General features: G+C 44.3%; 1 protein-coding gene across 5 annotated transcripts in view; it reads right to left on the bottom strand.

Moving 5' to 3' along the window:
* The window catches only part of ARHGEF3 (Rho guanine nucleotide exchange factor 3), a 312,998-nt gene that overhangs the window by 165,603 nt on the left and 123,847 nt on the right, over positions 1-23,548 (bottom strand). The window contains exon 1 of one of the 5 annotated variants that reach the window (XM_005887878.3): positions 12,548-12,697. The exons of the other annotated variants lie outside the window; for them this stretch is intronic. Within the exon in view, the coding sequence (XP_005887940.1) occupies positions 12,548-12,598 (51 nt within the window). The 5' untranslated portion in view covers positions 12,599-12,697. Of the gene's footprint in view, positions 1-12,547; positions 12,698-23,548 lie in introns of those variants that run through there. 5 annotated transcript variants of the gene reach the window in all.

Here is a 23,548-nt window from a genome sequence, read left to right as displayed (position 1 = left end):
GGTTTCAGCTGTGGGCAGCTGGAGCTGGAGAACAACCCACTGGGCCCCCTCCCACCCCCGTGAGGGACTATATAAGACACAGCTCATAATTTTCCACTAGCAGGTGGGGAGGTAAAAGCATTCAATCTACCCCCTCACTGATGGGGAGGGGCCCCTCAGGATGTTAACCCCCTTGGCTGGAAACCCCTACAAGCTGAAGGACACAGGAAGTCATATGTGGGTCCAGGGGACTCTGGAGGTGATACCTGCAGTTTAGGTGGTACGAGTGGAACACTGGGACAGTGCTCTGACAGGCTTTACTTGGCAGATCACACAATAGGAAAGTTACCATTTTCAAGTCACTGTCCATTCTCGGTCTATCAGATTGCTGTGGTGGTAGTTTAGTCGCTGAGTTGTGCCTGACTCTTACAACCCTGCGGACTCTAGCCTGTCAGGCTCCTCAGTCTATGGGATTCTCCAGGTGAAAATATCAGAGTGGGTTGCCATCTCCTTCTCTAGGGGATCTTCCCGACCCAGGGATGAAACCTGGGTCTCCTGCTTGGCAGGTGGATTCTTTACTGCTGAGCCACCAGGGGAGCATCTGACTGGGGCTGCTGCTGCTGCTGCTGCTAAGTCGCTTCAGTCGTGTCCGACTCTGTGCGACCCCAGAGACGGCAGCCCACCAGGCTCCCCCGTCCCTGGGATTCTCCAGGCAAGAACACTGGAGTGGGTTGCCATTTCCTTCTCCAATGCATGAAAGTGAAAAGTGAAAGTGAAGTCGCTCAGTCGTGTCCGACTCTTCTCGACCCCATGGACTGCAGCCCACCAGGCTTCTCCGTCCGTGGGATTTTCCAGGCAAGAGTACTGGAGTGGGGTGCCATCGCCTTCTCCGGACTGGGGCTACCTCACCTTTAACACATACTCAATGCTTACCAACCTCAACCTTTACTCTCTCTCCAGGAGAGAGACTCAGGCAACAGAGCTAGCCAGAATTTAGTTACATTGTTTTGTGAGTATCTAGTATTCAAAGTTGAGCCAGCATACTGATTTTCTGTTTATTATAAACTTTCCATTAAAGATAACTCTAAGGGAAAAATGGTTGTTTTGCAGAAAGCTATTAAGTATATTACAATGTTAAAGGCTATGGCAGAAGATGATTCATAATTGAGTGAGGTTTAGGAAACACTTTCTTTATGGAAACTCCCTCTCCTAATGGTCACACAAAGTAACTGGCGCACGATGTTGCTGCTCCTGACAAGCACAGAAAAAGTGACACTCTGTTGCCCTCTTCCCCGGAATGAGTGAGAAGCGACTTCTAACCCATCCATCCTCTCAACACCCGCCCATCCCTTCTGGAGATCTGTCTGCCCTCTGTCTGCCCAGTCATGGATTAAAAATGAAATTCATATCTAACACGTCTAACTTTAGCCACAGGAAACGGGAGAGTGTGGAGGACCTAAAGGGTGAGCCAAGCTTTGTTGAAGGATGGGCACATTATCTTTTCTGAACCTTCTTCCTGCCCCTTTTTGGGAGGGGAGGGGTGGAGGCTCAGCTTTGGGGAGTGAGTGGGAAGTGAGGCCTGTTGAATCTGTTTCCTGGTTGGCTTTGTGGGTGGCGTCTCCCCTCTCTGTTGTCACAGTGCTGGCTCTCAAATCTCTGCTGTGTATCAGGGGGACCAAGTGATGCCCACTTTAGGATATACTATAAAAAATATTTTGGTGACGAAAATAACCCAAATGAGGAATTTAAAAACCTTCTCTGTTGAAAATGTCCGGATACCTTGGCCACAGATACAAAATGGTTCTGTGAAGGAAAAAAAAAGCAAGTTTAAGCCTAAATAGTTCTAAAACTTACATCTGTGTACATCCTCTAGCTTTACTACAATGTGAACAATTTACAGAAGTCTGTTCTATAAAAGGTTATGAGAAGTTGCCAGATCACAAGTGTTTTTGTGTGTGTGTATTAGTCACTCAGTCGTGTCCGACTCTTTGTGACCCCATAGACTGTAGCCGGCTAGGCTCCTCTGTCCATGGAATTCTCCAGGCTAGAATACTGGAGTGGGTTGCCATTTCCTTCTCCAGGGGATCTTCCTGACCCAGGGATTGAACCCAGGTCTCTTGCACTGCAGGTCTCCGGCACTGCAGCAGACTCTTTACTGACTGAGCCACCAGGGAAGACTTTCAAGTGTTATTACCTTTCTCTTATCTGATGTGTAAGTAGTAAGATGGAGCAACTAGAGAATAATTACCTAGTTACCTAGTTATTATCTACTTTTTAAGGTCCTCAAACTAGCTATATGACCTTAGGCATCTCACCTTCTCGCTCTGGATCTCAGGTTTATTGTCTGTAAGGCAAGACCACTCACTGGTCCAGGTGTCCTCCAAAGTCTCCTCCTAACAGTGTGTTGGTGGATGACAACACATAGCCAAGGAGACTGTTGGGTGAAGGTGGGAAGATGGGCAATGAGAATAGCAGAGATTGGGGAACACTTTCTAGAAACAAATATGATATTCTACATTGGCCTCAAAATCACAGATGACAATAATTCTAGCTGTATTGTTTCTGAAACACAATGTCTGTGTCCGGATTCCAGCATAACCCAGTGCTCTACACAAAGAAGGTGATCCACCAATGTGTATTAAATTAGTTGACAAAGGCACCTTCCCTGGATATCTTTTAAAGACTCAAGGCTAATGCTTGATTATTTACAACAACTAAGATATGGAAATGACTTAAGTACTAATCAATGGATGAGTGGATCAAGAAGATGTGTGTGTGTGTATACACATATATACATACATATATATGGAACACATATATAACATACATCCACACACATAGGGGAATACTACTCAGCCATGAAAATATGAAATCCTGCCATGTGTGATGATATAGATGGATCTTGAGGGTATTGCTGCTGCTGCTGCTGCTAAGTCGCTTCAGTCGTGTCCAACTCTGTGTGACCCCAGAGATGGCAGCCCACCAGGCTCCCCCGTCCCTGGGATTCTCCAGGCAAGAACACTGGAGTGGGTTGCCATTTCCTTCTCCAATGCATGAAAGTGAAAAGTGAAAGGGAAGTCACTCAGTCGTGTCGGACTCTTAGCGACCCCATGGACTGCAGCCCACCAGGCTCCTCCGTCCATGGGATTTTCCTGGCAAGAGTACTGGAGTGGGTTGCCATTGCCTTCTCCACTTAAGGGTATTAGGCTAGTGAAATTAAGTCAGACACAGAAAAACAAATACCACGTGATTTCACTCATATGAAGACTACAAGAAACAAACAACAAAATAAATGACCCAATCAACCAAAACGAAGCACATAGATACAGAAAACACAGTTGTGGTTACTAGAGGGGAAGGGGCAGGGAAAGGCAAATGGATCAAAGGGGTCAACTATATGGTGATGGATGAAAATTACATTTTTGGTGGTGAGCATACAGAAGTACAAAGTTATGCACATAAACACACAGTGCTGTAAACCAGTTTTTAACCTCAACTTTCTTTAAAAAGGCTAATGACAGAAGGAAGAATGATCAGTGAAAAAGAGTGGAAAATCACGGGGTTAGCAGAAGAAAGAAAGAGAGGGCAAAATGAGTGGGCAAGGGAGAAAGAAAGGGAAAAGAAACGATACACATATTGACAGACATACATGCAGTCAACTCACATACTGACAGACAGACATACAGTCAACTCTTGTTATGTGAGTTCGTCAAGATCCGGTAAATCTCCATGAACAAGGCATCAGTGAACAGCCTAACTTTTAAGAACATAGTCTAGCGTAATTCTTGCAGGTGGTGGGCACGTAGAGGCCCACACAGGCCTTCCCAGGTGGTACCAGTAGTCAAGAATCTGCCTGCCAATGTGGGAGACTCAAGAGACGTGCGTTTGATCCCTGGGTTGGGAAGATCTCCTGGGGGAGGAAATGGTAACTCGTTCCAGTATTCTTGCCTGGGAAATCCCAAGGACAGAGGAGTCTGGCGGGCTACAGTCCATGGGGTTGCAAAGAGTCAGACACGACTGAGTACGCACACACACAGGGAGGCTCAGGATGTTTATAACAGCAAAGGACTGGACACAACAGAAATATCTGTTAGTGCATAAATGGAGTATACGACATGCACCAACATTTCTGTCAGTCAAAACCCATCCATCAATCGGACTCTTTCGTTCACACATCCCTGCCCAGACCACTGCATCGTGCTCGCATATGCAAAACACATCAACTCCAGCACTGGTGGATCCTGCCTCCTACCGGGCTCTGCATTTGTCTCCCGAAAGTGTATTTTGATCCAACCAGAATTATAAGCACACAGGACCTCCTTGTTTCTAGACTAGTGGTTCTCAAAATTTTTGGTCTCAGGACCCCTTTACATTTTTTTTAAAAAGTATCAAGGGCCCCAAAGAGGCCCTTATGTTGGTTTTTATGTTGGTTTTATTAATATTTGCAGTATTAGAAAATAAAATTGAGAATTAAAATTTTTCTTATTTTAAAAATGAGTGTATTATTACTTCTTAATCTAATTATCACATTTGACAATTAACTATTTGTTAAAAAAAATAGTGAGAAGAGCAGGACTGTTTCATACTCTTATAACTCTTTTTAATGTCTGGCTGCAGAGGAGACAGCTGGATTCACATATCTGCTTCCGTAATCAGTCTGCTGTGGTGTGCTATTTTTGTTGACACATATGAATGAAATCTGTTCTGAAGTTATGTAGTTAGTACTCTCTAGGCCTCGGGAGCTCTGTGGATCACACTTTAGAACCACTGTTTTAAATCACCCTCCATTCTGCCAAAAGTTGTCTTTCACACAAACACAGTCATGTCATTTCCCACTTTCCTCAAATCATGAATGGCTGCCTATGGCTCACAGGGTTGAGTCCACACTGCACAAAACCCCTTCCCATCTGGACAGACAGTTGTCTGTCCAAACTCCATTACTGCTCTGTCTTATATACCAGCACCCTGGCCACCTTCAGGTATACATACACGCCTGACCTGTTCTGCTTGTTGATGTCTCTGAGGCTCAACTTTCCTCTTGCTAAGACGCCTATGAATCTTTTGCAACCCCATCCGAAGGTCACCTCCTCTCAGAAGCCTTCTCTGATTCACCCTTCCTTTGGACTTTACTTTTTTGTGTTTTAAATACTTATTGTTTGAATAAGTAACTGAAATACATTGGATTAAATTCCAAAAAGGTATACCATACAATGATAAGTAGACTTCTTTCTCACATCTATCCCTTCCTCTCCCAAGAGGACACCACTGTGATTGGTTCCTTCTACATTCCAGAGTTGCTCTAGACATAAATAAGCATATCATTTATTTTACCCAAATGGTATTATACTATATGCACTCAGTTCAGTTCAGTCGCTTAGTCGTGTCCGACTCTTTGCGACCCGATGAACCACAGCACACCAGGCCTCCCTGTCCATCACCAACTCCCAGAGTTCACCCAAACCCATGTCCATTGAGTCGGTGATGCCATCCAACCATCTCATCCTCTGTTGTCCCCTTCTCCTCCTGCCCTCAATCTTTCCCAGCATCAGGGTCTTTTCAAATGAGTCAGCTCTTCACATCAGGTGGCCAAAATATTGGAGTTTCAGCTTCAGCATCAGTCCTTCCAATGGAATTATCAGGACTGATTTCCTATATGCACTGCTCTATACTTAACATTATAGCTTAGACAGCCTTCCACACTATCAAATAAAAATAGACCCCATTTTCTTAATAGTTGCAAATTATATTTTAAAAACAAAGCTTGTTTGTCCACCCACCCCCCATTAACCAGATATGCGGTTTCTAATCTTTTGCTGCAGCAAATATCCTTCTACAGATCAGTTTACACATGTGAGAGACTCTGCAGCACTAATATCCAGGAATGAAACTGCTGGGTCCAAGGGAATGTATATTTGTAAGTTTGATAAACATTGTCAAATTGTCCTCTGTAAAAGCTGTTCTAATTTATACTCCCACTACCATGCATGAGAGGTTCGATTATCTTTGCCAAGCAGTGTTATCAAACTTTTTAATCTCTGTCAATACGGTAGAGGAAAAATGATACCTTGGTTAAGTTTAAATGGATATTTCTATAAGAAGATCAAATCTCTAGAGTTACACTATCCAAAATGATAGCCACTTGATACATGTGGCTATTTAAATTTAAATTTTAATTAAGGAAAATTAATGGGTCAGATGATAAGAATCTGTCTGCAACACAGGAGACCCGGGTTTGATCACTGGGTTAGGAAGATCCCATGGAGAAAGGAATGGCTACCTACCCCAGTATTCTTGCCTGAATTCCACGGACAAAGAAGCCTGGCAGGTTATACAGGCCATGGGTTGCAAAGAGGCAGACTTCACTGAGTGACTAATACACACACCCAAATAACATTTAAAACTCAGCTCCTTAGCTGCGCCAGCCACATATTGTGCTCAATAGCCATCCGTGGCTATTGGTTTCCGTGTGAGACAGAGGAGACACAAAACATGAGCATCATGATGTAAAGTTCTATTGGATAGTACTGCTCTAGACCTGCGCTGTCCAATGGGCACCAGGAACCCACACGTGGGTACTGAGCATTCAATATGTGGCTCGTGTGAAGTGAGATATGCTCTGAGTGGATAATACACGCTGGAATTCCAAGACTCAGAATTGTAAAAACAGAATGTAAAACGTCTCCTTAATAATTTTTATGTGGATTGCATGTTGAAATGCTAATATTTGGATATACTGGATTAAACAAATCATTAAAATTAATTTCATCTGTTTCTTTTTATTTCTGTCATGTGGCTAACTAGGAAATTTAAATTTATATGTGTCTCACACTCTATTTCTAGTGAACAATGCTGCTTCAATGGGCACACTGCTTTCTTAAGATGTGGGTTTTAGCATTTTTCCTTTTACACAGAAATAAGTGCAGTTACTATTGCTTATAAAGAAAAAGAGACTCACTGGAATCTCTTTTCTCCTCCTCGCCCTTCCCTGCTTCATGCAGATAGGTTGGGCAGCAAAATGAGAAAGGGCAGCAAAGATCTTGATGACGAACAAATTGAAACAAACCAGTAGACTTCCCACCTGGGTGGCTGCAGGCAGGAACCAGTGGCATCGCTGACCCCAGCAGAGCCTGATCTCCTGGTGCCTGTTAAAACAATGCACCAGAGAACAAAGTGCCTTCGAAACTAAGAATAGAAGAGTGGCTCCAAGTAAGATTTCCAGGACTCTGCAGGAACAAGTTCCTCCCCTGCACCGCCCTAACCCACCTTCCACCCCTGGCTTGACAAATGGCCTGTCCCAGCCCCGCCCTCCCTGCAGTCCCAAGTCTGTACACACAGACGGAGGGACGGAGTAGAAAGAGGAAACCCAGAGAAAGAGGTGGGTGACAAGGGCTGCCCTAAAGGGCTGCCACCACAATGATTCTATGGTTGAGACATGGCGTATATGTTTCTGTCACCTGTGTCTTTAGCTAGGAAGGTGAAGAAAACTCAATTTTGCAACATAAACCACAAACTTGATAGATCAGAACATTTTCTAACCATGTACTGAGGGAATAAGACCTAATTATATCTGAGCATAAGTCATCTGCTTTCTATCTGAACATAGATAGAAATGTTTTCCCCTATCTGCTTAGGGGAAAACATTAATTTATTATCATCATCATCATCATTATTAGCTTCTGTGCCTTTAAGCAAACGAAATAACCTCTCTGGGTCTCAGTTTTACTATCTATAAAATATATGAACTTTCCTATCTCATCCAATCAGAAAGTTCTGCGACTCCATGCATATACAAAAGAACTATCACCCACACCTTCAGTCTCGTTTTCTTGCGGCATTAAGACACTTACTGGGCAACTAACATGATTTAGACCCTGAGCCTGACACTGGCATTCAAATATGGAAAAATGCTTCTTCCACTGGATGTTCTTAATAGGTGCAAGGAAAGAGAAGAGGACAGAAGTGAAATGCATCATTAGACCAGAGTTCTTCACCTGGGCCAGCAATCTGCACAGACATTTTCACAACTTTGTGCAGTTTTCCAAAGAGAACATTTCAAGATGCATGTGACTTCAGGAAGGCAGGGGGCTAGTGATGTAAAGGAACTATGAGAGGCTGAGTACCATGCTAAATTCTTGCAGATATTCATTCATCGTATATGTATTTAGGACCTAATACAAGCCTGGCCTTAGGCTGGTGGTTCTCATCTTCATCACTTATTGGTACCATATTTATCTCCCCAACACAGCACAGTACTCCACATAAGTGAAAAGTGTTAGCTGCTCAGTCATGTCTGATTCTTTGCAACCCCATGGACTGTAGCTCACCAGGCTCCTCTGTCTACAGGATTCTCTAGGCAAGAATATTGGAATGGGTTGCCATTTCCTTCTCCCATAGTAGGCCCCCAATAAATGCTATTTGAGTGAGTAAACAGAGATGGTCTCTGTGGTATACTAATTTATTCTTCAGCAAACTTCTATCCCCTCTCCTGACCTCCATGGCTTGGTTCTGTCACTTGCTCTGGCCAATGGAACAGGGTAGACAGGACAATGTACTACTTCCGAGTGTAGACCTTAAGAAACATTGTGTATTTCTGCTTGTTCCTCTGGGATCTTCTGGTTTACACAGGAGAACATACATGTGGGTTAGCTCACAGACCTGCATGAGCCAGATCCACAGAAAACCTGCACACTTGTGAGCATGAGAATAAATTCTTGATATTGCTTGCCACTGAGATTGGGGTAGTTGTTATTCAGCAAAAGCTGACTGAGACATACTCCTATACCCATATCCAGAAATTTCAGGCAGAGAGTGGCTGGCCCTGGTTTCTCTTACAGTGGGATTTCAGCAACTAGGTCATTTTGTGGCTCTCTCTAGCACACTTTCTCTAAGCTGTTAATGTCCCATTTGGAGAAGATGGCAGGGGACACAGAGACCCATATTTTGGCCATCTTGACACCTGGCACAGAGTCAAGCACAATGCTGGTTCTCGGGCAGCGTCTGATGTACGACAGGATGGGCTAGCTGTTCGCTCTGGTGGGAGGAGCACTGTCAAAAATCACAGCAGGCAACAACTTGGGCCCAGACGCTCAAAGCCACTAGCTCTCCAGTCCCCAGTGTGGGAAGTGGAGCTGGTGGTGACACAGGATCATTTCAGACCATGTGCAGCAGACCAAGGGGAAGTTATTGTAATGTGTTTTAGGAAACACATCATGGTATTTGGAGACTTTAGCACTCCTACTGCTCAGGATGAACCTAAGCTCAAAACCAAACCAAAGAACAACTAGATAATTTAAAGAAAAACAGTAAGTGAAAAATAACAGTGAAAGTGGTATGGGGATACGGGACACGTAACTGCAGTTTAGGAAAACACTGGTCCTATTCAAGTCTCATTTTCCTGCAAATCACAATCATAGCCAGCATTTTTGAGCACCTATAGGATGCCCTGTTTCAAGAGTTTCACAGACACTATTTTATAAACTGTTCGTAGTATCAGAAGCAGATACTATCATCTCCATTTCCCAGGTGAGGTAACTAAAGCCCAGACAGATAAAGAACTTGCCCGAGGTTAAGTGGCAGTGAGGATGTGAACTCAGAGTGTTACCTTCCAGGATCCAATTATGTCACTGGAGAACCTGGCAGCCAGGGATGTTCAGCAGTGGCCAAGGTTAACTGCAAAATCTTGAACTTGAACCCCAAACTCCTGACTCCCAGACCAGTGCTCTCACGCCAGCTCCATGAGAACTGGCAGGTAGTGAGAAGACTGGGGGTTTATGGCAGGGGTGGGTGGGGTCTGTGCGAAACAAGGGAGAGAGGGACAGTAAATGCTACAAGGAAGAATTGGGAGGGAAGAGATAGGGACATAAATAAGGCTGACAGAGGCAGACACTCAAGGGATGCAGAACACTTAGAATACAGACAAAATTATTCAGAAAGAGAGGGCTGGCACACGCAGGCTGCTTTCTGAGCTCCTCCCAAGAGACCCACCCACTGTGGCTTCCCCAAGTAACATCCACGTAGTCTATATTTAGGCACTAAAGTCACCCATTGTTTCTCTCCCAATGGACATACAGGGTCACCACCCTGACCTTGCCCTCTCCGAGTCATACTGCTGAGTGTTCCATCAAGACAGGCCTTTTTTAGGATCTGGCTTGAGTCAATTTCCCCTTCCATGGCACCCACTTGGTGTTCTGGGAAAGGTGTAAAAGCATGGCTGGAATTGGGGCTCTAAAATGAAGTACTGACTTCTCTGTGTAACGCGCTGCTTCCTTCCCTCCACAAGATCCAGTCAGGACCACGTTTCACTTGAGATATACGATGTTTTACAGCCCTACGGTTGCTGAGCTCTTAGACACTATGGATTCATTTCTCTGGGAGCCACTGACACCTATGGTCAGCAAGACCTGGGACATGGGTCACGTTTGCTGAGTGTGGGCTCTGTTCTCGGCATTGTCATAAGTCACTCCACTTACTCCTCAAGACAATCCTATAAGGTGGGCACTACTGATTACCCCCACTTTACAAGGAGAAAACACATTGATAGGTTTGGTAATGAGCTTGGGATTACACGGCTAGCAAGAGGCAAATCTGGGACTGAAACCTACAACTACGTGGTTCTAAAACCCTGCCCTTAACTGTTACACGCTACCATTCCTGCACAGACTCACAGCTCCCTTGGCCAAACCTCAGAAGATGGATTTATGAGACCTTTCAAGGGTTTCTCACGTCCCTTTCTCTCTATTCACATCCAGCTCCCAACTGCCTCTCCCACACCCAGATTCAACTCTTCCAGATCCCTGCTCTACAGACTCTCAGAGCCAAGAAATACAAATTCATTAAATAATATTTTCAAGAGCGGAATAAACGTCAATAGCCAGGCAGCCAATTACATTTTGAGTTCCAGTACATATACCTGGGAAAATGTGTATGTAAAACCATCTGTTAAATCACTTGACTTCGAAACAGGAAAGACAGGAGAACTGTTTTTCATTGTTTGTTTAAAAGTCATACCTTAGATTCATATCAGAGTTGAAACGAGTTTAGAGACATCTCTGTTTGACAGGTGTGAAACTGAGTCCAGGGAAGGCAGTGACTTGTTGCAGATGCCTCTTATGTAGGTGCTAATTGGACCAAGGCAAACATCCACCAAAATGAGCTTATTGCAAACGGATTGGAGAGCAAAGTGTTACAGAAGATGCCACACTTGATAGGAGATATATGAAGGCCCCTGTCGTTAAAATCATCAAGGGCACCCATGGCCAGGAATGTCATTTCTGGATCCATTCTGCCTGACCCTGAAGCATGACCCACTGCTAACCATCAAGGAGATCCAGAGTATTTATCCTCGCCATATCCAAGTTTCACCATCTGCAAAGCAGGGATGATGATAACAGCCAACCCCTACAGTGATGTAAGAATTTTATGAGCTGATGCAAGTAATGTGAACACAGTCTAATACACATTAGCTATACTGTAATATTTTTATTAACATTATATTAACTATCCCTGAAGTGTAGTAAATCTTACAAAATAATTTCCATATCTAATAACTGCTATCCATATCTGTATTACTAATTTCCATATCTCAAAGGCTTAAAGGGTGAGTGAATAGCGAGGTGAGTGAGATGGGAAAGGAAAAAGATAGCAAAACTACACGTATCACATGAAAAGATTAAAAATGTATGTCTATCATGGCCATGTACAAGACTTGGAATTAGTATTACAAACATCAGTCTTAGAAACACAATTCTGGTCAAAGAAACAGAAAAAGCAATGAAGATTTTCTTTGAAACACAGTTTTGGCTTATCCAAAGCTTTAACACTTAGCCACAAACAAACAAAAGGAGTAGAGAGAGTAAGCTTCAGGGCTCCTAATCACTCTTCTGCCCATGGAAACATAACATTTCCAGCCACCTCTTCTGAAATTACTCAAACAGGCACCACTACTACTAATGAGAATACCAGTGAGCCTGAGTCTCCCCTGGTATTATCTGGCCTCATCTTCCCAACGATGAACACATTCAAAACACCAGAATTTAAAGGAAACTTACAAAAAAAATTGCTCCACACAGAATGAACTTCCCAAACTGAGTTTAGGCATCTTCCAATCCAAAGAAGAAAAGGTCATGAAAATCCCCTTTGCTATTAAACACATACACACATACATTCACTTACTTTTTCCTTCCCATTTAATGAAAACCCGTGTCTTGTAAAAATTAAAATACTGGCATGGTGGAGCAAAGAACGAAAGCCCCGCTCCCCTTGCTCTCTTCCAATCACAGATGCTAAAGGAAGTGCTGACAGTGAGACACTCCACATAACTCACCGTCCCCACCAAGCACAAACATCTGTGGTCTTAAGCACAACCACACAGCTCTTTTCTGATTCATGTACTTCAGCAAGGCAGAAGTGTGCCTCCATCGTCCCAGGTGCTCTGAGCGGCTCCTTGATCTGTTTCTTGGGCGATGCAGACAGCTGCCCCCTCCCACACCTCAGCTCCTGGAATGGTCCAGCCAGGCTCGGGTGGCAACTGAGAGCCCGTCTACCCCTGGTCCTGCTGCAGGGAGCTTACCTGAGTACGAACAAAGAAGCAGCACCACACCATGGGGCGCTCCGACCTCATCCACACAGAGTCCCCCGCCCCTAACTGCGGCGGCGCCCTTCAGACGGGATTCTCTGAGCAGAGCAGAGCATGGTTTCCCTCAAGGAACTCCTCCCCACTACTTGGGCTGTATGACAGGAAGTGACAGGGGGCCATCAGTTACATTGTCAGAAGCCGAGAACCACACCAGCCCAGAGCTCCCCACCTCCAGCGGTTTCCTTGCCGGCTGCTGCTTTTTCAGAGCACCCTGCCTCCTGGCATTCAAAGGCACACCAGAAACTCAGTTTCTGGCTGGCAACTCCCAGCCTGTAAGGAACAACAATGCTTAAGTGGGTCCCCACCTAAAAGCCATGCTGGGCATTCTGGCAGCTCTAAAGGGCTCACTGCCAGGATACCATGCTTTGTAGACCCAAACGTTGGGGTGAAATGGATAGAGAAGGGACACTGGGAGGAGAACTGTGTGTGTGCTCAAAGAGGAATCAACAGTCCACTTGAACTTCACCCAAGAGTCAGGGCCCTGCCTGGCATGCAAAGTCTACGCTGAATCCTAATTTCATAGCAACTCAACAAATGAGAGTGATGGTAAACACCCCACCCATCCGTTCCTTTCTTTTTTTCCTAGACAAATTTTCTCTTCAGAGCCCCTTGAAAAGAGTTGCTTCTGGAAACCTCTCTTTGAGCTTTTAACAGGATTAACAAAAGGCCTTACTGCTTGCCTCCGAGTCCTTATGGAAACAACTCGTGGCTGACATTTCTCATTTTATGAACTGGGGATCTCACCAATGAACACCGTGCCCTAGTCCCCTGCCTTTGACAAGGCCCAGATTTATTGGGTCAGACAGTCACGTGAACTACAAGGTTTCAGATGGAAACCGTGCCTATTCAACCCTTCACCACATTACCCTCCCAGCACAGTGGCAGAGGGACTTGAACCCAAGGAGACATAACTCCAGGGTACCTTTCAATTCTTTTTTTTTTTTTTTTTAATTTTATTTTATTTAACTTTACTATTTTTTAGTTCTCTAACAGGGTGGGTATTCGATTTGCAACCATCTTTCTAATTGTAACTTTCAGCAGAAAGATTGAGCCCAGGACTCCCCAAGACATTCTTATAAATGCACAGATTTTTAAAAGCCTTTGCCTGTCTCAGCCCTGAGTACAATGGGGGGACTCATCAAAGACAGGGGTTCATTTGATAAGCTTCGATCCAAGACTCAACCTCCGAGCTTAACAGAAATGCTCTCCCCACCCATTCTTGGGCCAGCAGCCGGGTGCTAACATTTGGTCTCTGAAGAGCGCATTACATAAGCATGCTATGGAAGGATGCACCAGGCTCTGACAGTGCAAAGATGAACCAAAGATGACCAGAAACAAAATAAATGCTGCCAGGAATTTGCAAAAAGTGTTGAGGGAGCCAAGAAATTACTAAGCCTGGCAAATGAATTTTTCATAGGGACAATTTCTGGGAAGGCTTCTTAGAGCCAGAGACACATGGGCAAGATTCTGAGGGGTGTTCTAGGCAGAACCGGCAAGGGCAGTGGGGTGCAGACCCGTATGAGTGCTTAGCAAGAAAGGCAACTACTTTGAAAGTACTGCTATGATGGGCCTGCATCCTGCTTCAGAGAGCATGACGGGGGTCCCATCTGTCTGGGGAAAGAGGGAAGTGAAATCGCTGTGAAAAGGCTCAAGCCCTTCAGGCAAGCGTGTGGGTCACCTCAAGGCCTATATGCGGTACCTCCCTGGCCAGGCACCCAGGAAACACTCAGTAAAGTGTGAAAATCAAACAGCGATGTCCACAAAAGATGGGCTTCAGCTTGTCCTCAGGATCCTCTATTTTCCAAAGCCAGACTCCCCACAAAGCAAACCTGGGGTGAGCAGTGCTATCGGGGGAAAGGGAAGTGTTCCTAAAAAGGCTTCCTGCTCTGGCCTCGTGCATAGAAAAGGTCCTGATTTGTATAGGCCTGTAAATAAGCTAATCTTAACCAGCCCTGGCAGTAGGTCAACTAATGAAGAATGTCAGTTCTCTGAGGACCAAGGACCAAGGGTCCTTCCCCATAAGCGCAGGCACTTGAATCCTGTTGGAATTTCCCTCTGCAGGGGCCCCAGCCACCAAGACTAGGGTCCACTCCAGGCAGGAGCCAAAGGCAATGTGAGATGACCATGGGGCACTGGAGTTTCCTTCTTTCCTGGGGGAGGAAGGGTACATTCACATGAACTAATCCTAGAATGATTAAGCCTAACTTCCGGGCTGCTGACTGTGAATGAGAAAGAAGAATCGAAACCTGTGGGCTGCAGCACTTTGTGGAAGAGGTGAAACTTGAGTGGGCTCCGGGGCAGGTAGCCACAGCAGAGGGAGGGAGGGCGGGAGGACCAGCAGAGCCCCTGGCAGGAGAAAAAGGGCACAGCCTGCAAAAGGGAAGGGAAGAGCCGGGTGCGGCCCTTCCCTCTGATGCCCCTGCTTTGACAGGAAGAACAACTCCAGTAATGAGATTGCCTGGGCAGAAGGCACCTCGGAGGAACGTTTCCACAATGAGAGGCTCCTGCCCTGGAAGGCTTAAGTTCATTTTGAGCATTATAATGAGAGCTTATAAAGGTATGGGATGTGGGTTTTCTCCACGTGGCATTTAAGATACCATGAACTATTCAAACACGTTTTTCTACTGATTTTTACATTTTAAAAGTACCATAGTGTCATTATAATACATTTGAACCACACAGAAGTATATAGTGTAACAAGTGAATCTTCCCAAAGGCCTCGCTTTTTGCCTCACCACAATCCCACGTGCCAGAGGCACTGTGTCAAAACCAGAGGCAGATAAGTGAAAATCGCTCAGTCATGTCCGACTCTTTGTGACCCCATGGACTACAGTCTGCCAGGCTCCTCTGTCCATGGAATTCTCCAGGCAAGAATACTGCAGTGGGTTGCCATTTGGGGTGAACAAACCTAAACGCCTTTAGGACCAGGGGGTAAGGGATGGGAAAGAAGTGGCTTGGCAGGTACTGGACACCACTGAGAGCACTTGCCTTAGAAAAGTTCCAGCTTATTGGAGTGCCAAGGGACTAATGGCCCAAGTGAACAGACATTCTAATTTTTCAAGGGAAGCTGGGAATTTTGGATTTTACATGAAATCTCCCAATTTTTAAATGCTGGCAACTATCTTTTTTTTTTTTTTTAATTCTGTACAAGCCACACAAAGCACAGTTGCTGGTGGATTTGACCCAAGGGCCACCAGTTTGCTACCATTGATGGTGATCCTTTAGACATTTCCTTCCATCTAAACACACGTAAACTTGTGTTTTATCACCTTTAAAATATTTGTCAAAAATGCAAAGCTAACATTACTTTAGCACTTGCTTTCTTCACTTAATATCCTCTTTCCACATTGTTCACATCTTGGACTGTCCTGCATAGCACTCCATGGTACGGGAGCACCTTTGTTCATCAGCTCCTGCCCTGTGGACAGTCAGCAAGCGTTAAGAGACACACGTGAAATGTCACCTCTCAGTTGCTCATTCCTGACAATGTAACTCATGATGAAAGTGCACCTGTGCACATATATTAAAATGTCCTAAAGCCACAATTACTGAAACCATTAATGGTGACTGCAGATTTTCGATGTTTTAATATGAGAACTTTTTAATTTGATCTTCACAACTATCTCAAGGTGGGGCCTTACTATTGTCTCTACCACATAGATTTTTTAAAAACTTGAGACTCAAACCGGTGGTGTAAGCCTGCCCCAGAGGGCCTACAGGGGGCAGGGTTGGGCAGGGAGCCAGGTGGGCTGACCTCAGAGCTCCTGCTCTCTGCACATAGCCCTAGGACAGACTGCCCAAAGCCTACCCTGGGATAGCCAGGATCTGACATACAGCAGATGTTGACTGCAAACTACTGGAGGAGAGAAGGACCACTAACAAACAGGACAATTCAGTTCTTACAAAGAAAAGCCTCATTTTAAAGTTCTACTTCATACTCAGTCAAAATATATTCTACATAAATTAGAGGGAGATGTTAAAAAGGAAAAAAAAAAAAAACAAAAAGAAAAAACTATGAAATTCTGGGGGTGGCAGTTCTCAGGGTATGATACTTTAAATATGTGAAACCTGAATCACTATATATTATCAATAGGAAACTACCTAGAAGGCACCTTTAGGTTTGCAATAAAGGTCCCGGTTCTTCCACACTTGGTGAATGACTACAGTGGTAGCAACTTCTCATTGAACTCCAAAGAGACTAGCACCAAGTGGGGGCCTCATTAAGACCGCACCCCTCCCCCACCTCCTTGTGTCACTAGCGCTCAAAGTGATGTGCTTCTTATGCTGTTAGCCTATTAACTTATAGCAAGTTCTGTTGCAAGGTTTCAAGCCACTTTCTCACCAAAAATATTATTTAAAAAAATTCACTAGGGCTGTCATAAGTTCATTTACATAAAACAAAATGGTGAGATTTCAGCAGAATTATTTCTTCATTAAAAGCTGGTAACTAATGGTGGTTGTTTCCATTCAAAATTTTACTCTGATTTCTTTTATTCAACCTCTTTCCTATTTGCACCCAAGAAGCCATAGATTTCACAAAAGTTCAGAAGTTGTCTGGGAATTTCAGGGCCTGTGACCATATTCCAGTTGATGCCTTACATTTTAAAATAATTCCACAAATTGAATTGAAAAATAGGTAGTAAAACAATCCCATTAAAATGGAGTAGAAGCAGTAATGAAATTAAAATAGTATACTGCACCTTGCTTGAGCCAAGTTTCCAACATTAGAAAAGTGTTACATCACAGATCTTTTGAGGCTGTTGTCAAATTCAAATTAAGACTAGGAAGAAACAAAATTTATGCTGTGGTGGAGAGGGGAGGTACAGTAATACTCTTTGGTATTACTAGGTTAGCAGGAAGGCATAATGCATGGAAAGCCAGTGGGAAATAAAGAGAACTTCAATGTAATTTAGAGCCTGGGAGTTTACTTGTGGTCACACATTTTTATTGCATAATTTCGTATCTACTCCTTGGTGCTGGAAGTGTGGTTAAATTAAGCAAAACTTGAACAAGTTGGGGCATCCTGGAGGAGCAGGTCCAGACTCCACACCAGGTCAGTGTTGGTTGGAAGCAAGATGGTTTGACTTAAGAGACTCACCATTTGAAAATGCTGATGTTCTTCTACAGCCCTCCTTAATACCTCAGCTCAACAAGATAACAGCATGCTGCGAAGAATGTGGGTGCAGACCTGGCTGCCCAGGGTCAAGAATGAATAAAGAGAAATGTCTTCATCTATTGCTGCAACTCAAGAACTAAAAATAAATGAGGCTTGAACACGGAGGTCTCAACAGATTGCTAATCCTGAGGGCTTATCTTGCTTGTTTTGTTACGAGCAATAGCTTGAATCAGTTTTTTTCTCTAAACAAATCTGAACTGTTATTTATCACATTCCTCACGCGATTTTGGCAACCAATACATAGACAGCTATTTTAAAAAGCAAATGAAAAATAAGGAGAGCCACCTTCTGATATGCCCTGTGAAACAGCCACTAACCTAGGCTGGTCCCTGGGGTTCCACTTCCTTTAAGAACATGAGCAGGGAAGCCTGAAGAATTTCTGCATGGAGCAGACTGGGGTGCTTCCAAGAAGCTCACTCAATTTCTTAGAAACGTCAATACCCTGAATACAGTTTTTTCAAAGGACTGTCAAGTCCTCTTTGTTAAACTATCAGTTAAAAGTGAAACTCCAGCAGGTTGCTGACCTCTAACCAATTCTTAGGAAAAAAAAAAAAGGTTTAAAAACTGATTAGCTGATATCTATCAGCCAAAGAGCTTCCTTCCTTGGAAATGAGACTTACTGTTCGGCATTAAACTGTCAAAAGTGGTTAGAAGTAGAAAATCTAAATATGAGGAGGGTGGTACTCCTACCATTTGAATACTCAGGAGGCATTTGGAAAGTAACCTGCTTATATCAAAAAAAATACATCGCAACAAACTGAATGAGTTAAAAATGCATAACCAAAGCAGAAATCATTCTTTTAAAAAAGTTTCTCGCTAGTATTTTGACTCCAGATATCTCCTTAGGGATAATTTCTGGGAACAACTGGCTGGCTGGAATGATGGACAGTAAATTAATAGGGGAGCTCTGTGGTATTTGGCTCTGCCATTTACTAGTTGAATGATCTGGTAAGTCACTTTTAACTTCCTTGACTCTTAGTTTCCTCATCTGTAAAACAGGAATAATGATTTTTCAAGCAGAAAAGGAAGGCTTTAGGTGTCATTATAGATACTGCTTCAGGTCTTCCTCTGAGCACACCGAAAAGTTGCTACCAAATCTAAGATAGCTTCATTTTCATCTTGATTTGAAAGAGAGTAAGAAAAAGGCAAAGGAAATTGGCAATTTCTCATTTTTCCCCTCTTCCTTCCAATAGGCGGGAAAATCGGAAGGTGGTTAAAACTCAAGTCCCATTTATTTTTTAGATGTTATAATGCTGACTTCTTTGAAATCCTTGTGTCCATCAAAAAAATTTAAGCTTTGATGAAAACACTTCCAACAAAATACCAAGAGATTGAAAAGCATGTATACACACGTGACTCAGAGCGTTCATTCTGCCTACACAACAGTGAAAGTGTTTTTTTGTTTGTTTTTTGCTTGGTATATATCTGTATACTAGAGGAATAAATATTGTTACTTTTTCCCTTACATCCAAAATCAGAAAGGAATCACCCAAACACTGGAAACCGGCAAACCAAGTGGGAGGTAGTCAGAAAAGCCTTCCTTCCTCCCAGTTCCCAAAGAGGGAAGCTGATTCTGGGTGGGAGCTCAATGCCTCCTCCCAGTTAGGGCTCTGCCCTGCAGGCTGTCCCTTTAAACCAGACTTCCTGGTAAGACTCAGAGATTTCCGCATGCAGCTTCCTGGAGACAATATAAGATAAACAATAAACTTTGCAGCAAAATCTTAGACAATAAGCCCCACGTGGCCATAACAAGAAGCAATTATAAGCACTGACAATGGCCAAGGCATTTCCAACAGGAATGCAAATCTGTGATAAACATGGGAGAAACATGCTACCCCACACACCTGCACAAATGAAACTAATTTCAAAAGAAAAAAATAGCCCCTAGCCCCTCATCAGAGTGAGAAAGAGCTGCTTCCAAATTTGGCACTGCTTTTTGAAAAATCAGTGTCTAAGAGAAAAGCAATCAGGTCTTACTTAAAGTGCCACTGCCTATTAGACGCACACTGTTGAGGCCATGGGACCGGGAGTCACTTACTCCATGTGTCTCTGTGAGGGACGTTCATCACCCTCGGGATGCTCTGCAGCTCACCCCTCCACCCCAGGTTGAGGGAAGCCCCACTTCATGAACGAGCCCACATTCTACCAGAGGAGACAGGGCGCCATACACTTGCTTTCCCAGTTTCCCTGGCAGCTGGGCACGAGTGAGGTGCTGGCAATCAGAGACTCCTACCCAAGACTGGGCAGGAGAAGCTGGCAGGGAAAGTAGGGGCGATACTGCAGACTGTTCTGGTGAGGGTGGGGGCAGCTCGCAGAGGTGTCCTGTAACCGGTGCTGGCGGTGCAAACCATGGTATGCACCCCTGCCCAGCAGTGGTAATCCTGCAGGAAATGTTTGGTAGTACAATTTGCGTTGTTCCCGATTCCCTGATCCTTCCTAAATTCTCTGAGCTTCTGATATCTAGTCAATTCATTTTCTGCTTAATCCATCACAACTGGGTCTCCTTGCTAGGGGATAGTTCACGTGCACAGAACACAGGATGGGCTAAAGCCAGAGGAATCCAGAAACCAATCCCAAAGAACGATTCTGAGCGTAAGGACTGAATATATTCTTTCACACTTCCAATTCAATCCAATTACTGCCCTTCAGCCTGCTAGGCCCTGTATCACTCGGCCCCTGTCTCCCTGCTGCACCCCAGTCTCACTCTACTCTCCTCCTAAGCTCCAGGCACATATGCTGTTCCTCATCAGATTCTTTTCTGCCTCAGGGCCCTTGCACTTTCTCTACCGCAAACTGTTTCCTCCAACTCTTCACACTGCAGCCGCGTCCTCCTCATAGTTCAGTCACAGCTTACAGGAAGCCTTCTGTCTAAAAGACCACATCCCACACATCATCATCTTATCCTTTATCACAACACCCTGTTAATTTCCTTTCCAGCAGACCCCCTGTGATTAATTTATTTCATTATTAATAGCAATAACCACCACCACTGATCAAGAGGCTTGTTACAGCCAGATGTGCTCTTGCTGTTTTCAGTTTCACTAAGTCACGTCCAGCTCTTCGTGACCCATGGACTGCAGCACACCAGATTTACCGACCCTTCACTCTCTCCTGGAGTTTGCTCAAACTCACGTCCATTGAGTTGGTCGTGTCATCCAATCATCTCATCCTCTGTCACTCCCTTCTCCTCCTGCCCTCAATCTTTCCCAGCATCAGGGACTCTCCCAATAAGTCAACTCTTTGTATCTCAGTGGCCAGGTATTGGAGTTTCAGTCTTTTCAATGAGTATTCAGGATTGATTTCCATTAGGATCAATTGGTTTGATCTCCTTGCAGTCCAAGGGACTCTCAAAAATCTTCTCCAGCACCACAATTCAAAAGCCTCAATTCTTCAGTGCTCAGCCTTCTTTATGGTACAACTCACATCCGTACCTGACTACTGGAAAAACGACAGCTTTGACTATACAGACCTTTGTTGATAAAGTGATGTCTCTGCTTTTCAATATGCTGTCTAGGTTTGTCATAGCTTTCCTTCCAAGGAGCAAGCATCTTTAATTTCACGGCTGGAGTCACCATTCACAGTAACTTTGGAGCCAAAGAAAATAAAATCTGTCACTATTTCCACTGTTTCCACTTCTATTCCCCATGAAAATGACAGGAATGGATGCCATGATCTTAGTTTTTTGGATATTGTGTTAAGCCTGCTTTTTCACTCTCTTCTTTCACCTTCATCAAAAGGCTCTTTAGTTTCTCTTCGTTTTCTGCCATTAGAGTGGTATCATCTGCATACCTGAGGTTGTTGATATTTCTCCCAGTAATCTTCATTCCAGCTTGTGATTCATCCAGCCTGGCATTTTGCATGATGTACTCTGTATATAAGTTAAATAAGTAGGGTGACAATATACAGCCTTCACGTACTCCTTTCTCCATTCTGAACTAGTCCATTGTTCCGTGTCCAATTCTAATTGCTGCTGCTTAACCTGCATACAGGTTTTCCAGGAGACAGATAAGGTGGTCTGGTATTCTAACATGTCTTTAAGAATTTCCCACAGTTTGTTGTGATCCACACAGTCAAAGGCTTCACACATTATATTAAACTCATTCAATTCTATGGTCACCCTATGAGATAGGTACTTTTTTTCACCTTCACTTACAGATAAGGAAATAGGCTCAGAGGGGTTAAGGAATTGTTCAAGCATGGCAATGATGCAAAGAGGTTTTGAACCCAGGCCTGCAGTATGGGATCATTACCACAGGGCTCATTCAAGCAGCTGTCTGATAGCAACGGAATGAGACATGACCACAGTGCAGGCTCTGGAGCCACAGGGCTGACCCAGCTCTCATGGAGCCCATAGCCTCACATTTCAGTTCTTACACCACATGTTCTGTCTACTTTCCGTGGATCCTCCTTATGAAAGAAATGCAGCCAGGTGTGTAAAAAGGGTGAGGAAGTCCTTCACTCAACAGAGAAGAGCCTAGCTCTGCGCTGAGTCAACATACAAAAACACCACGGAGATGCTCACAGGCCGGGGACACAGGCCTGCCAGCAATGCTGGCTGCTCACCCTGCCACTTTCCACAGCCCTGGAGCACCAGTCACACAGAGGGATCACCAGGGACTAGTCTCACGTTTCCCCTGAGTGAAAGCACCATTTGAACAGAGTGCTGGGAACATGCAGGAGTTGCCAGGCTGAGGGGAGGAGGACCAGAACAAAGGAAAGGAGGCGGGACAGCACGGTTCATCCAGGAAGAGGCGACATGTTCAAAGGGCCTGTGGAAGGGACAGGGTGGGAAGGTCAGGAGACAGAAGGCTAGAACCAAGGTAGGAATGCCAACTCTATCCTGTAGAAAATGGGGCAACACGAGTTTTTTTTGGCAAGAACAGACATGACCAGATAAAAATTCTTTTTCTGTCAGTAACAGTGACCATGGCTATATAACATGGGTGAGACGTTCTGGTACTCTATTTGCTACATATTTAAAGTACATGTGCATGAACTAAAAGCCAGGAACTGTAACAAACACCACCAAGAATTCCATGTCTATGCTTCCTGACTCTGTCCGTCTGTTATATGAGAAGTGAGATAAATTTGCCCTTCTAATGGGAGTTAAGCACAGCCATCCCCTCCTGAACTGTGAAACTACACAGAGCTTTTACATCTGTAATTTATGAAGAAAAGAAGGAATTCCCCTGCTACTTGACTGTACAACTCCAACCACCTCTGCCCTCATTCCCCCAATGGGATAACAAGAACCTCACCTCTGGGTTGTGTCATCATTAAAATGAAAGACTGACTCTTATTTATTTTTAAGAATGTTTGAGTCCACACAGAGAGCTTCCTATGCTGAAGGAGCCTCTGGGGAATTCAGGAAGAGTCCCCAGAGAGACCTTCTGAGACTCAGTGAGACCAGTACATAGTCACGGGGAATGGGATCTAAGTCTGCAGCTGAGGATGTCTGGGAGCACCAAGGCCAGCCAAGATGGTAAGGGCCCAGCATCCGGAAAGTAGGTCGGAAATCAGTGGAGGCAGTTTAGCAAAAGGACTAGGAACAGGATTTCTAAGCCAAGCAACCTGGATTCAAATCTCAGTTCCATTACTTACTGTGTTGCCTCGGGCAATTTGCTTAATTCCTCTGTGTCTCCGTTTCATCATCTGTTAAATGAGGATACTAAGAACACCCACCACAGATCGGTGTGAGGATCAAACAAATCAGTGTCTGGCACATGCTAAGTAACTGTAGCAGCTTTTGGAGACTATGT

This window comes from Bos mutus, chromosome 22 (genome assembly GCF_027580195.1).
Source record: "Bos mutus isolate GX-2022 chromosome 22, NWIPB_WYAK_1.1, whole genome shotgun sequence".
Taxonomy (NCBI): domain Eukaryota; kingdom Metazoa; phylum Chordata; class Mammalia; order Artiodactyla; family Bovidae; genus Bos; species Bos mutus.
Note: the sequence above shows the minus strand (reverse complement) of the source record. Positions and strands in the feature narration are given on the sequence as shown.